The sequence below is a fragment of the Lontra canadensis genome, unplaced genomic scaffold (assembly GCF_010015895.1).
Source record: "Lontra canadensis isolate GAN:19392208 unplaced genomic scaffold, GSC_riverotter_1.0 scaffold25, whole genome shotgun sequence".
Lineage (NCBI taxonomy): Eukaryota > Metazoa > Chordata > Mammalia > Carnivora > Mustelidae > Lontra > Lontra canadensis.
This window is the reverse complement of record NW_022631019.1, coordinates 4,003,574-4,016,409: the sequence shown is the minus strand read 5'-3', so window position 1 is coordinate 4,016,409 and position 12,836 is coordinate 4,003,574. Positions and strand designations below refer to the sequence as shown.

Sequence of the window (12,836 nt, the reverse complement as noted above, 5' to 3'; positions counted from 1 at the left end):
GGTGCGCTGGAGCCCTGGCGCAGGTACCTGTCACTCCTGTCCCCTTCCACGTGTGGTAGGGCATCACTGGAGGACACCGTGGATGAGCATTAGTGAATTAACACAGCAGCACCCCAAAATCAGCCCACCCCCACCTCAGCCACGAGGTCCACCCTAGAGCCCCCATGAATTGCTCCCTCCCAGGAGGTGCCCTGGAAGGCCCCACCCTGGGGGTTCCCATAAGTTTTTGGCAGGGTGGGCGATGTGTCTCAGGCTTCACGAAGAATGCCCCCTAGGATCCCCCCTCCAGGGGTGGGGTCCCTGTACCCACAGCCCGGCAGGATCTGGGGAGGCTGGATCTCCGTCCTGCGTCCTGCGTAGTTCTGGCCCAGCCCCTCGTGGCTGAGGGAGGGGTAAGGCCGAAGGAGGGAAGTCACTGCACCTGGATGTGGTAGTGTCGGGGTTGAGGCTAGAACCCAGGCTTGGGGACCACGATGCAGCCCTGACCTGTGTACACCTTGCTGCCCCCGGGCCGCCTCAGGTGAGTGCAGGTGCCCAGGGCAGGCCGCGTGGGCTGGGGGCCCCGCCCTGACCCCCACCCCTGAGGCGGGCTTCTCTGGGCGGCTTGGGGCAGAGCAGGCAGGCAGAGCAGGCAGAGCGGGGAAGCCCCCGGGCTGGCGCATGCCTGTCGCCTGCTGTCGGAGGGCCCAGCAAGGTGCCAAGAGCCATGGAGTTGCAGCTGGGGGGCTACATGGCACTGGTGGCTGCGGTGAGTGGGGGAGCATGGCAGAGGGGGGTGGACAGCCTGGAGCCTGACCTCAGGCCCGGTCCCCGCGCTGTGAATGAAGGGGCCCAACTTCCTTGGGAAGTGTGGCAGCCCCACCCCCCACCTTTCAACTTACTTAGAGACTCCACTAGTTAGAGGCTCAACCGGGCGGGGCCCTTCCGCTGAGAGGAAACCCGCGCCCGGGGGCCAGAGGGGTCTAGGGGCCCTAGGTGGGGAAAGATCTGGGTCCCCCACCTTATAGAGAGCATCAGGGGGATGGGGCTGCCCGCCTATGCCGGCGCCCTGGTGGAGGCAGTACGTACCAGAGGAGCTGTCTGGGGACGTCTGCTCTGCTTCCCCCAAGTCTGGTCCTTGCAGGGTGGGAGGGAAGCTCGCTTACCCCACAGCCAGGGGCACCTCTTCTACTCAAGAACCTGAGAAGTGGGCTGCTCTGAGAGCAAGCGGGGGTTCCCCCCGTGAAGTAGACCAGATGGAGCAGGGAGGGGCCCGGCGTGGCAAGCCCTGCTGGAGCCAGCAGTGCCCGTCCTCCAGGTCCTACTCCTTGTGCTGCCGGGCGCCCAGGGCCAGCACAGCACTCCCGGTCCTCCGTGTGACTGTGCCTACAATGTCCAGAAGAGGAACGGTCTGTTCTGTTGCAAGGGCTGTCCAGCAGGTGAGCCGTTGAAGGGGTGGGAGGGCTGCGGGGGAAAGTGAGGGCAAACAAAGGGAGATGGGGGTCAGGCAGTGTCAAGGAGACAGGGGAGGTGGGGGAAGTAGGGAGCCAGAGAGAGGAAGGAAGAGCGGGGAACGTGAGAACGCCCTGTGAATGTCTGACCCAGGTTTGATTTCCACAGGGCACTACCTGAAGGCCCCCTGCCCAAAGCCTTGCGGAACTGCCACCTGCCTTCCGTGCCCACGGGGCACCTTCCTGGCCAGGGAGAACCACCATGAGACCCGCTGTACCCGCTGCCAGGCCTGTGATGAGGAGGGTGAGGGGCCTAGTGCTCAGTGGGGGGCTCTTGACCAGTCCATGGCCAGGTATTTCTGAAGGAGGGGCTGGCTTGGGCTTAACCTCTGGGTGTGACAGGCCTGTGTCCGCCCATGCCAGGCTTCCGCCCTGATCCTGCCCTGAGATGCCTTTGCCCCCTCTCTCCCTGATGCCCCTCCTCTCGCGGCATATGCCTCAGCCTGTGATCTGTGACGATCTCCATGCTTCTCTCCCTTTGGGGGTGGCGCTGTCTCTGGTCTGTCCCCATCTCCATTTTCCAGGGGATCTGCCCCCAGTCCCTGGGGGAGGGGGGCTCTGGCCCTGATGGCCTCCATTTCCCCCATCTCCTGAACACTCTGGCCAGTCTCCCAGGTGGCCGTGACAAACTGCTCAACGGTGGCGGACACCCACTGTGGCTGTGAGCCAGGCTGGTTCCCGGAGTGCTTGGTCAAGCCCTGCAAGGTCGGCTCACCCTTCCGCTGCCACCCATGCTCAGACTGCAGGGCCCTGCACCGCCACACACGGGTGCCCTGTGAGTACCCCCATTCTGGGCTACCTCCCCCATCCCCAACTCCTTCTCTCCCTTCCTGACCCACAAGCCATCTCCTGGACTGCAGGTTCTGTCAGAGATGCGGACTGCGGGACCTGCCTGCCTGGCTTCTATGAATATGGCAACAGCTGCACACCCTGCCCCACGTAACGTCCTGGCTGCCCCGGGGCAGGGAAAGGGAGACTGGGAGCCGAGTGCGGGTCTCAGGGAAGGGGAGGGAGCTTGGTCCTTGGATGTTAGAGGGAAATCTGCATTCCCCTTAGGACGGATAAACAGGGGGCGTATCTTCACCCTTCGTCAGACTTTCCTGTGGTCTTTCCAGCTGCGCATTAAAGAAGTATAGGCTTTGTCAGTTTATAGAGAGAGCCACGTTGATAACGCTTTCAAAACTCGGGCTGAGATTCAAGATGTGCCGCTTGTCCTCTGGGAGATCTTGGACAGTTACTTCGCCTCTCTGATCCATGGCTTCCCCGTGTGAAAGTTCTCCCCAGGGCTGAGAGTAAGGGGTAAAGCACTTTGTCCGAGCGTCTCCTTAGCCCCGGGTGTATTAAGCACCTGCCATCTTCCAGAGATGCTCTAGGTGCTGGGGACACGACAGGGAACAAAGGAGGCAAATCCGGTGCTCACGGGGCTGACATTCTTGTGACCCTCAATCTAGTCTACAAGAAGCTTCTTAAGCAGTGGCTGCCACTGTTGTTCCTGGGGACACTACTTTGGGAACATTCCTGGTAGTGTGGCTCCCAGGGAAGAGGCCTAGGGAGGAAAGGGCCTCCGGGATGGAGAACACGGGTAGCCCCTCTTGGGTGTGTTCTCCCTCACCTCCCACCCCCTCCCCTCTCCTTGCAGGAGCACCCTCGGGAGCTGTCCTGAGCCCTGCGTGACTATTTGTGGCTGGAGGCAGAGTACGTGGGTGCTGGGAATTAGAGCAGGACTGCTGGGATAGGCCCGGGGAGACTGGGGGAGGCCACAACCCCACCGCTCACCAGCTCTTCTCTCAGTGTTCTGGGTCCAGGTGCTCCTGGCTGGCCTGGTGGTCCCACTCCTGCTTGGTGCTATGCTGACCTACACCTACCACCGCTGCCAGCCTTGCAAGCCCAGTGTTGCTAGTAAGTACGGGGCGCAGTCGTGCACACGTTTCTAGGGCCATGTGGTCAGCATGGGTAGCCCCAAGCCCACTCAGCCCTGATGCAGAGAGCTGGGGCGGGGGTGGTACAGGGGAACACAAGAAGACTTGGACCAGCACCCAGGTCTAGGAGTCTTGCCTGGTTGCTGATGAGATGCTCTTTGTCCCTCCACAGATGAAGCTGGGATGGAGGCCCTGACTCCCCAGGTAAGCACAGAAGTAGTATTCTGGAAAGAGGGTGAGCCGGCACCCTGGCTGCAGCGTTCTGGAGCTGAGAGGTTGGGCCTTATGATAACCTGTGATCCCCAGGGTGTGGCACGGGGCCTGGCACAGAGTAGACCTAATGAACGCCTGTGAGTTCACTGAGTTCTGAGCGACTGAGAGCAGCATAGCACCTGTCCCTAAGTGGCTCTCAAAGGGCTGGGCTCCAGACAGGTTCTGTGGGATGAGTGCCGCAGGCCTGGCCTCAGACCCGGCTGGGGGAACAAGAGCAGGCCCTCGCTGGCAGAGGAAATAGTCGTTCTGGACCACAGCGCAAGGTTATGGCCAGCTGCGGGAGGCAGCCTTGGGGAACGTTTGCTGACTGAGCCAGGGACTGGCCGCTCCGGGCCAGGGACCGCAGACAAGGGGCCTTACTTAGGCAAGTTGGGTTGACCTGGGGCTTCTCTTGGCTTCCAGGCCACCCACCTCTCGCCCAGGGACAGCACCCACGCCCTCCTAGTGCCACTCGGCAGTAGTGAGAAGGTCCACACCGTCCAGCTGGTTGGCAACGGCTGGAGCCCTGGCTCCCCCCAGACCCAGGAGGCGCCCTGCCCGCAGGTGGCATGGTCCTGGGACCCGCTGCACGGCGGATCTCCTGGTAAGGGACCTCGCTGGCCTGAGGCCTAGACCCCATCCTCCCGAGACCCGGACTCGGTTCCTGAGGCACCACCTGCCCCCTTCGCATCCCGAGCTGGTCAGGTGGTCGTCCCTGGCCCGCCCTAACCGCGGTTCCCGCCCGCACCCTCCGCTGCCGCCATCCCTGCCCCACCCCCGGCCCCGGTGCGCGCCTCCGGCCCGGGTTCGCCCTCCCCACCGGCCCTCTCCGCCCCGCCCTCAGACCCGCGGTCGCCACAGTCGCCGCCACCGCCCCCGCCCTCGCCAGCGCCCCCTGCAGGCTCGGCGGGCGCCACGCTCCAGCCCGGCCCGCAGCTCTACGATGTGATGGACGCGGTGCCTGCGCGGCGCTGGAAGGAGTTCGTGCGCACCCTGGGGCTGCGCGAGGCGGAGATCGAGGCCGTGGAGGTGGAGGTCGGCCGCTTCCGCGACCAGCAGTACGAGATGCTCAAGCGCTGGCGCCAGCAGCAGCCCGCGGGCTTGGGCGCCGTCTACGCGGCGCTGGAGCGCATGGGGCTGGACGGCTGCGCCGAGGACCTGCGCAGCCGCCTGCAGCGCGGCGCGTGACCCAGGGCGTGCCCCCTGGCAGAGCCCTAAGTACGGTTACTTATGCGTGTAGACATCTTATGTCACTTATGGAGCCCGGCCCCGCCCTGCGCCGGCCGCCCTCCCCGCCGCGCGCCCGTCTCCTGCCCGCGGCCGAGACGCACGGACGGGAGCGGCCGGCTGCGGCTCGCACTGTCCGTGCCCGAGCGCGGGAGGCCCCGCTATTAAATCTGTGAACACATCTACTGCGTGGCGTTTCCGCGGGGCTGGGGAGCTACGTGGCTCGGGCCTGGCTTCCTGGGGGCGTCGGAAGTCTCGTCACCCCGGGGTCGGGGACCCACGTAGGAGGCCGGTGCGGCCTTCGGCTCCCAGGCCGCACCCCGCCCCCTCGGCCGTGCCCCAGTTACCCCGAAAGGCAGAGGAAGTCGCGGCGACGGCGCGAGAGAGTGAACGTCAGCCCCGGCGGCTGAGAGAGCTTTAATGGGGGAGCGGGACGGCAGGCAGTTGGGGGGGGACACGAGTGCGGGGCCTCCGCCCCCCCCCACTCCCCACCCAAGCCGCGGGCGGGTCCGGGAGCGCGGGGCCTGGGTGCGCAGACCTCTCGGCGGGGGCGGGGGGCAGAGGATGGGCCCGGAGCGGCAGCTCCGTCCCGACGGGCAGGTTGCTGTTAGCGCTTCTGGTAAACAAGTGACTGAGAGGAAGCCCTCGCGCGGATGGGAAATGCGGCCGGGGCGGGCAGGGCGCGGATCTGGGTCAGGACTGGAGGAAAACCCCTTCCCCGAGCGCGGGGCCTGCCCCCGCCCAGGATGCTCCAGCCACGCGGGTTCCGGGGTGCGGGGGAGGGGGCTGCGGCCTGTCGCGCGCGCCCCGCGGGGAAACAAAGTCGCCACCCACGGGGCCGGGGAGATCTCTGCGCGACCTTCCACGCGCATGCAAATATATGTAAATAGGCATGCAAATAAGCAGCATCTTTTTGCGTCAGCAGCTTGCTTGGGCACTTTTTCTGGGCGGCTGCGGCGGCGGGCGCGCTCCAGCGTCGCCCCGGGCTGGGGGTGCGGAGGCCGGAGGGGGGGTAGGGAGGGGTTCCAGCGCGGGAGGGGGAAGGCAGCGCGACTCCCAGCCCTTCCGCCCCGGGCCGGGCAGGCCGGGGCGGAGGCTGGGGCCCCTCGAGCTCATGCGGCTGCGAGCAGGAGGGCGGCATCTAGTACTTATTGATGTCCCCCTTCTTCAGGATGATCTGTCGCTGCCAGGGCGCCAGCTTGGTCTCGTCGTAGCCCAGCGTCCGCAGCTTCTCTGACTGCTCTTTCTCTCGCTGCATCTTCTCCTGCTTCTGTCGCTCCTCTTCTTTCCTAGGCGTGGTGTGGGGGCAGAAGGGCGGGCAGGGGTGAGGGTGGGCCAGGCACCGTGAGGGGCTCATGGCTGTCAAGTAGTGGCTCCCGGAGGGTGGGGGCTGAGTTGCTTAGGACAGAGGGGCTAGTTGTTGGTGGCCAGGGCAATGAGTTCCAGGGGCAGAAGGGCTAGGGGACGGGGATTACGTCAGGAGGCACAGGGCAGGGTTGGTGGGCACGGGGGGGGGGGGGGGGGGGGCTTGGTTGAGGGCAGACTGGAGTCACCGGGGCACACCCACGAGCTGGGGGGTGAGTGAGAGGCTGTGGCTGAATTATTGCTGGCTGGGGTTATTACTGGCAACAGTGGTGCTGGGTCAGGGGTGTGGCGGAGGGCAAGGGGGAGTGAGTTCTGGGGTACTGGGGTTGGGCCGCTGGACAACAGAAGGACCACATTACTGAGAGGTAGTGGTGGGTAATTAGGGACAGTTATTATAAAACAGGGGCTAGGGGCCCCTGGGTGGCTCAGTGGGTTAAAGCCTCTGCCTTCGGCTCAGGTCATGATCCCAGGGTCCTGGGATCGAGCCCCAGGTCGCGCTCTCTGCTCGGCGGGGAGCCTGCTTCCCTTCCTCTCTCTCTCTACCTGCCTCTCTGCCTACTTGTGATTTCTGTCTGTCAAATAAATAAACAAAATCTTTTTTAAAAAAAGTGTAAAAGATCTCATTAATAACTTTTACACTGAGTACGTATTGAAATAATATTTTTATATATGGGGTTAAATAAAATATATATGTTAAGTTCACCTATATCTTTTTTTTTTTTTTCAAGATGGCTACTATTACAGAGTGGCTCGCATTATACTTCCATCAGCACTGGGCTAGATTACGGGGGCGGAAACTATGTTTTGAGGGACAGAAATCAAAGTTATTGACAGTGAGATTGGGTTAACTGAAGGCCCGGTTAATGGGAGACAGGGCCTGGGTAATTGGGAACTAGGCCGGTAGGGCATAAGATGTAGACTTTGGGGCAGGGGCTCAGTTACTGAGGGAGAGGAGTCTGGTGGCATCACTAGGAGCAGAGAGGTTACACTACAGACCAGAGTGAAAACGGGGTGTGCTCAAGATGAGGCTGGACAAAGGGGCAAAAGCACGGTGCCCAGTCTGGAGAGGGGTGGCAGGCTGGGCCCAGTCCCACACTCACCGCTTCTGCTCCCTAGAAGGAAAAAGAGACAGCATCATTTGGTGCTACGTCAGGGACGCGATCAAGACATCCTACCAAGCCTTGATGCTTCTGGTTCCCCAGCTCACCTCTCCTCTTCTAGCTTCTTCCGCAGGAGGTCTCGCCTCCAGGCAGGCATGCCGGCCAGCCGGGCCTCCTCCTCTTTCTCCTGAAACACAAGCACAGAGCTTTAGGACCAGCATGGGCGAGGAGGTAGGGGATCAGAGGTGGGTGCGCCCCCAAGCCGGGGGCACATGCACCAGTCAGGGACAGTGGACTAGAGGTGTCCTCCTACAGGGCACATAGATGAAGGTGCCTGGCCACAGTCCCCTTAAAGGGAATCTCCCAGGCTCTGCCTCCTTGTAACTCAGGTCCCGTATCCTAAAGGTGGCACTAGAGAGGTCAGAACTAAGGTGTGGGAGAGGAGCAGAGAATGAGCTTCCTCCCCACTGGGGCATGCTGACAGATGGCCCAGGCCCCTCACCCGACTCTCTGGGCAGACCCCGAGTTGGGCCCCCACAGATCCAGCCAGCTCAGAGAGGCTCAGTCTGGCCTCCAGCGTGAAGAACCTTCTGCCCCATGTGTCCTGTTCCCAAGTGAGCAGACACTACTCTACAACTGTGTGGTTGCAGTGACCTGGCAGGAGCAGGGGCGGGCATCCAACACAGGCGGCTCACAGCAAAGAGTTTTATTACTTGGGCGTTTACACAGGAGAACATGTCACAGGGAACACTACACACGTCGCTCCATGACCTCAAAGAAGTAGCTGTGAATTCAGTGAAAAACCAGAGAGATGAGAGCCCCACTGCCCCAAGGGGGACCCAGGGTCCCTCGGGGGCGGCTTCTTCCACCTGGCTCCAACACAGAGCCAGGCAAGACTGTAGGGCCAGAGGGGAACACCAGGTTTGCCCTGTGCCCCGTGCTGCCCATTCTGGCCACTGCCCCACATCTGGTCATGCTGGGGTTTCAAAGGCTGCGGCAGCCTGGTCCTCCTGGGCACTCTGGGTTCTCCAAGGCCACCATGCTGGCTTCTGGGTTCTTCCTGCCGGCTTTTGGCCTCCAGAGGGCATCAGACAGGCATCCAGGCCCTGGTGAAGGTGCTGGAGGGGAAATTCCAAATTCTGCTCAGATATCAAAGAGCTCTGCCTCCTTCTCTTTCCAGAAGGAGAAGCTGCGATCTATGTAGCGGCAGATGTCCTCGTTGCTGAACTCGCCCATCTCAGACACCAGCTCCAGGGGATCTTCGGCGTGGGCTTCGGAACTAGGAGGGTCCCATGTGGGGGGCGGCGCAGCCGGCGGGGGTGGGGTGGGGGGCTGCAGCGCAGGGGCTGGGGCTTCGGGCTGCCCCTCTGGCCAGTCCACCGTCTGAGCCGAATTGATCTTTTCCGCCGGCTCCCTCTCCTCCTCTTCTCTTTTCTCCTCCTCTTGCTCCTTCTCGGCCTCCTCATCTTCCCGGGCTGGCTCGGCCTCCGGGCTGTCTCCAAAGAACCGGCGCCTGAGGTCCTCAAAGCCGTCGCTCCAGCTGCGCCGGCCGGCCTCCACCTCCTCAAGCACCACGCGGTGGAAGAGGCGGATGAGCTCCCACGGGTGGCTGCCCAGCCGGTCAAACATCTCGTAGCACAGCAGGTGGCGGAACTTGCGCTCCTCACGGCTCAGGCCCATCTCTAGCAGCTGGAAGTAGCCCAGCATGAAGAGGTCGAGCGTGAGGCTGTCATAGCGCCGGGGCGCGCCGCCGTCGAGGGGCGGCAGAAAGTGCTCGGGCCAGTACAGGCCGGGCGCCAGGCCTGAGCCCGGCGGGCGGGCGGGCACCTGCCGCAGCAGGCTCCGCCAGTGGCCCAGCAGCTTGCCCACCACCTGCCGCTGCTTGAGCAGGCGCAGCAGCCGTCCGTCGGGGCCGTCGGCGGCCGGTGGCTGGGGGTCGTTGGCGGCGTCGGGGGCCGGGCGCGTGCCGGCGGCCACCACGCGGGGCAGCAGTCTGCGTAGGCGCGCCTGGGCGTGGCGCCCGGGGCCGCGGAAGGTCCACTTGCGCCAGTGCTCCAGGAAGAGGTAGACGATGCGCTCCTTGCGCATATCTATGTAGTCTTCGACGCCGCGCAGCTCGGTGGTCAGCGGCGGCCGGCGCGCGGGCGGCTCGGGCTCGGGCTCGGGCTCGGGCTCGGGCTCGGGCTCGGGCATCGCCGCCTGGTGGCCGGGAGCGTCAGGCGGGCCCAGGGCTCCCAGGGAGTCCCCGGCGGCCTGCAAGCCGTTGGCGGCGAGGGCGCCCGGCTCCCCGGCGCCGGCCGCCACGTAGTCCTCCTCGAGGATGGGCTCTCGACCGGAGGCGCCGGAGGGGAGCGAGGGCTTGCTGTGCGAGTCGCGCGCGGGCGCCGAGCCCTGGGCGCGCAGTTCGTAGACGGCGCGGAGGTGCTGCACCGAGACGCCGCACTCTAGGATCTCGCGCGCCACGGCCTCGCGGCACCAGCTCAGCGAGTGCGAGCGGCCCAGGCAGAGCGGGCCCGGCCGCCAGGGCGCGTCGGGCAGCGGGGCCAGCGGCTGGCCCGTGTCGGCAGCCAGCAGCTCGGCCAGGTGCGCGGGCCGGTCGCCCAGCGCGGCCAGAAGCGTGGCCATGCTCTTGAGCAGCGTGGAGATCTTGCTGCACCAGGCGGGCAGGCTGGCGGCGTGGCCGTGCATGCGGCGCGGGTCGACGGTGAAGCGCGGCGCCGAAAGGGCGGCCGAGATGGGCAGCAGCTGCTCCAGCTCCAGCTCCAGCTGCTCCAGGCGCGCCTCCAGCTTCTGCGCCTTGTGCAGCACCTGCAGGTTCTCGATTTGCTGCTCGATGCGAAGGATGTCGGCTTCGGTCATGAGCTCGCCGAAGGGCCCGAGGATGGCGTTGTGCGCGCTGGAGTACCTCCAGCCCTCGCGGGGGTAGCAGCACGAGCTGGCGGCGGTCAGCTAAGGAGGCGGGGAAGACAAGAGAGGGGAGGGAGGCGCGTCTCCCTCTGGCCCGGTTCCCGCAGCGGCCGCCGGGGGCGCCATTTGCAGGTCCCGGGTGGTGTAATGGCTCCGCGGGGCTGTGCTGGCGGGCATGGGCCGAGCCCGGCCGGCCGGCAGGTGACTACCCTGGGACGAGGCTTCGCCCCAGGCCGCTACTCTGGGCGCCGGGCAGTGTCCTCTTTGGTCGCTGGCGGGGTCGTTGGGCGCTGCTGCAGAGACAGGGCGCGCGACGCCGTCTCCACACTCGGCTGGGTTGCTCATTACACCACCGAAGGAACATGCAAAAGGCGTTGAAGCCGCGACGCCAGGCGGCCCTCCCCCACCCCGTCTCAGGTCTGCGTCCCGGCGAGGCCTCACCCAGACCAAGGACCCCTTCTCAGCGCCCCCTGCAGCCCAAGCCCTCCCTATGCGCGCAGCGTGTGTGTTTGCTGAGCCCGCGGCCAGGCTGCGGCTTCAGCCCCTAGTCCCTGCACCAGGAATAATAATAAATTTATGGGGTCAAGCGCGCCAGGAGCTTCCAACAGTTTCGTTCATTCCTCAATTGAGGGCTTCTCCAGCCCTGGGGGTGGTGGTGGGGGGGCTGTCCTCCCGGTTCATCCTGACTCACTACAGTCCCTTGCCCACAGACAAACAGGTTGAGGCCCCTTTCCCACGTAACCCCTCTCCCAGGTTCCCGACTGCTGCAGGAGAAAGTCCATTTTCTTCAAGGCCAGGCCTTGGTGATCTGATGCGCAATGGCCTCTCCAGTTCCAGCCCTCTCCTAGGACAGGCTCAGAGCCTGCTTGCTCTTTGTCCCCTTCTGTTCCCAGTCAACCGCGTGATCATCTCCCAAGTCCCCCATGGACATCACTTCCTTCTTCCCTAATGCTGCCTCCAGCCCAAATAGGATGGTGGGTTTAGGGCCGTCTCAGTCCTCTGCACGCCCCATCACAGTGCCACTGTAATAGCCCAGCAACTGGCCTCCCTGCTCACTCAGGCTCTCACATCACCTTGTTTCTTATTTTTCGGGGTGCTTACGGCTCTATTAAGGTGCTGTGTTTGCTTGCTGGTTGACCCCCTGCCGCCCCTGCTGCCCTCGCGGCCACCTCGAAAAGGCCCTGATATGTTCGTCGTGAACCCCTAGAGGCTCCCACAGTGTGTGTCATATACACAGCACTCAGGAAACGTGTGTTGAGCAGGTCGATGGCAAACCATTCTACCAGCCAGTAATGATCAATCATCTGACAGAGAAGAAAATATCTTGGGCTAGATGAGGCTCAGAACCGGTGCCTAGAAAGTGGCAGTGCAGGGAAAGGGCCCAGGCCAGGCTGACGGCAACCAAAAGTCCCTGCGGGCTACTCCAAGTGTGGTCCCTGGACCAGGGTGCTTAGCCTCCCCCAGGAGCTTCCCAGAAGCACAGAAGTTCAGCCCCGCCCAGAGTTTCTGAGCCAGAATCAGTGTTTTTATGAGATCCCAGGCAGCCTGAAGCACATTAGAGTTTGATGAACTTTGCCATCTCACTAGAAGGGCTGCTGGAGGTGGGGGTAGGGGTGGAAACTGGGGACAGCCCCAGGTCAGGGAGGTCGTCCAACCCTGCTTTTCCTCCCAAAGGTAGTGGGAGCCGCCTGGGGTGGAAGGGACCGGCCTGCTGCGGGGTGATGTGGGGGATGGGCCGAGGCCCAGAGGCAAACCCCCGAGGCGTCGGGGCAGCCCCGCCCCGCCCACCTTCCGTCTCTGCTCCTCCTCCTCCTGCATCTTCAGCTGCAGTTTCCGCACCATCACCTGCCGCTTCCACTCCGGGATGGGCCGGCCCTGCTCGTCGTGCGTGGGGATGAGCGCCTCCACGTCGAGCTGAACGCCGGGCGCCGGGGTGGCGGGCGGTGCCGGCGCCACGCTGCCGTTGAGCAGAGGCTGGGGCCCCGCGGAGGGCGGGGTGCGGCTGCGGGCACGTGAAGGCGCCGGCGACGCCGGAGGCAGCGGCGAGTCGGACTGTAGGGAGAAGCCGCGACACTGAGGGCCTGGCGGGCAGGGACGAGGGGAGCAGGGGTGGGAGGGCCCGGCGGGCCGTCTACCTGGGAGATCGGCTGCCCGCTGCCCGAGAACACAGTGGTCAGTCCCTTGCTCTGCGGCGTTGGCTTCAGACTCTTGCCCGCCTTGATCTCAGCCAGTAGCTCGGAGTTGTCACCCGTCGGGGACATCATGTTGAAAGACTTGGTGCCTACACAAAGGCAGGAGAGGAGGTCCTGGCTGGGGCTGGGGCCGGGGCTTGCATCCCTAACGCCCCCCATCTGCCCCTCTGCTGCCCCCTTCCCTAATCAGGAAAGGCGGGGCCCCCAGATGGCAGCTCTCCAGGTCCCGGGCCCCTGGGAGGCTCCCGCAGACCCCCAGAGGGGGTTCCTGCTCCCAGCTCAGGGGGCCCCACCATCCTCCTGGCCCTACTCACAGGGCATGGGGGCCCCGCCTGGAGGCCCCCGGGAGTACATGCTGGCTCTTGGACTGCCCCGGGGACTCCA

At 64.3% G+C, this 12,836-nt stretch overlaps 2 protein-coding genes across 3 annotated transcripts in view; one reads left to right on the top strand and one right to left on the bottom strand.

Moving 5' to 3' along the window:
• Nucleotides 1-72: 72 nt before the first annotated feature.
• TNFRSF25 (TNF receptor superfamily member 25) lies at nt 73-4,859 on the top strand. The gene is made up of 10 exons (XM_032863279.1): nt 73-748; nt 1,298-1,418; nt 1,600-1,734; nt 2,098-2,265; nt 2,351-2,429; nt 3,130-3,185; nt 3,282-3,389; nt 3,582-3,611; nt 4,080-4,265; nt 4,506-4,859. Exons 1-10 carry the CDS (start codon nt 707-709, stop codon nt 4,847-4,849), a joined length of 1,269 nt encoding a protein of 422 aa, XP_032719170.1. The 5' UTR covers nt 73-706; the 3' UTR covers nt 4,850-4,859.
• Nucleotides 4,860-5,781: 922 nt separating this feature from the next.
• Nucleotides 5,782-12,836, bottom strand: part of ESPN (espin) — a 30,406-nt gene continuing 23,351 nt past the window's right edge. For both annotated transcript variants that reach the window (XM_032863267.1, XM_032863268.1), the window contains 5 exons: nt 12,396-12,541; nt 12,049-12,312; nt 7,461-7,540; nt 7,354-7,365; nt 5,782-6,177 (listed from right to left, as the gene is read on the bottom strand). In XM_032863267.1, coding sequence (XP_032719158.1) covers nt 6,030-6,177; nt 7,354-7,365; nt 7,461-7,540; nt 12,049-12,312; nt 12,396-12,541 — 650 coding nt within the window. In that variant the 3' untranslated portion in view covers nt 5,782-6,029. The remainder of the gene's footprint in view (nt 6,178-7,353; nt 7,366-7,460; nt 7,541-12,048; nt 12,313-12,395; nt 12,542-12,836) is intronic.

Bases quoted from the DNA above. Each gene is read 5' to 3' on its own strand.
- TNFRSF25 (XM_032863279.1), top strand. From the start codon at position 707: ATGGAGTTGCAGCTGGGGGGCTACATGGCACTGGTGGCTGCG. The intron at 3,186-3,281 runs GTACGTGGGTGC...CTCTTCTCTCAG, and splicing joins TATTTGTGGCTGGAGGCAGA to TGTTCTGGGTCCAGGTGCTC. The intron at 3,390-3,581 runs GTAAGTACGGGG...GTCCCTCCACAG, and splicing joins TTGCAAGCCCAGTGTTGCTA to ATGAAGCTGGGATGGAGGCC.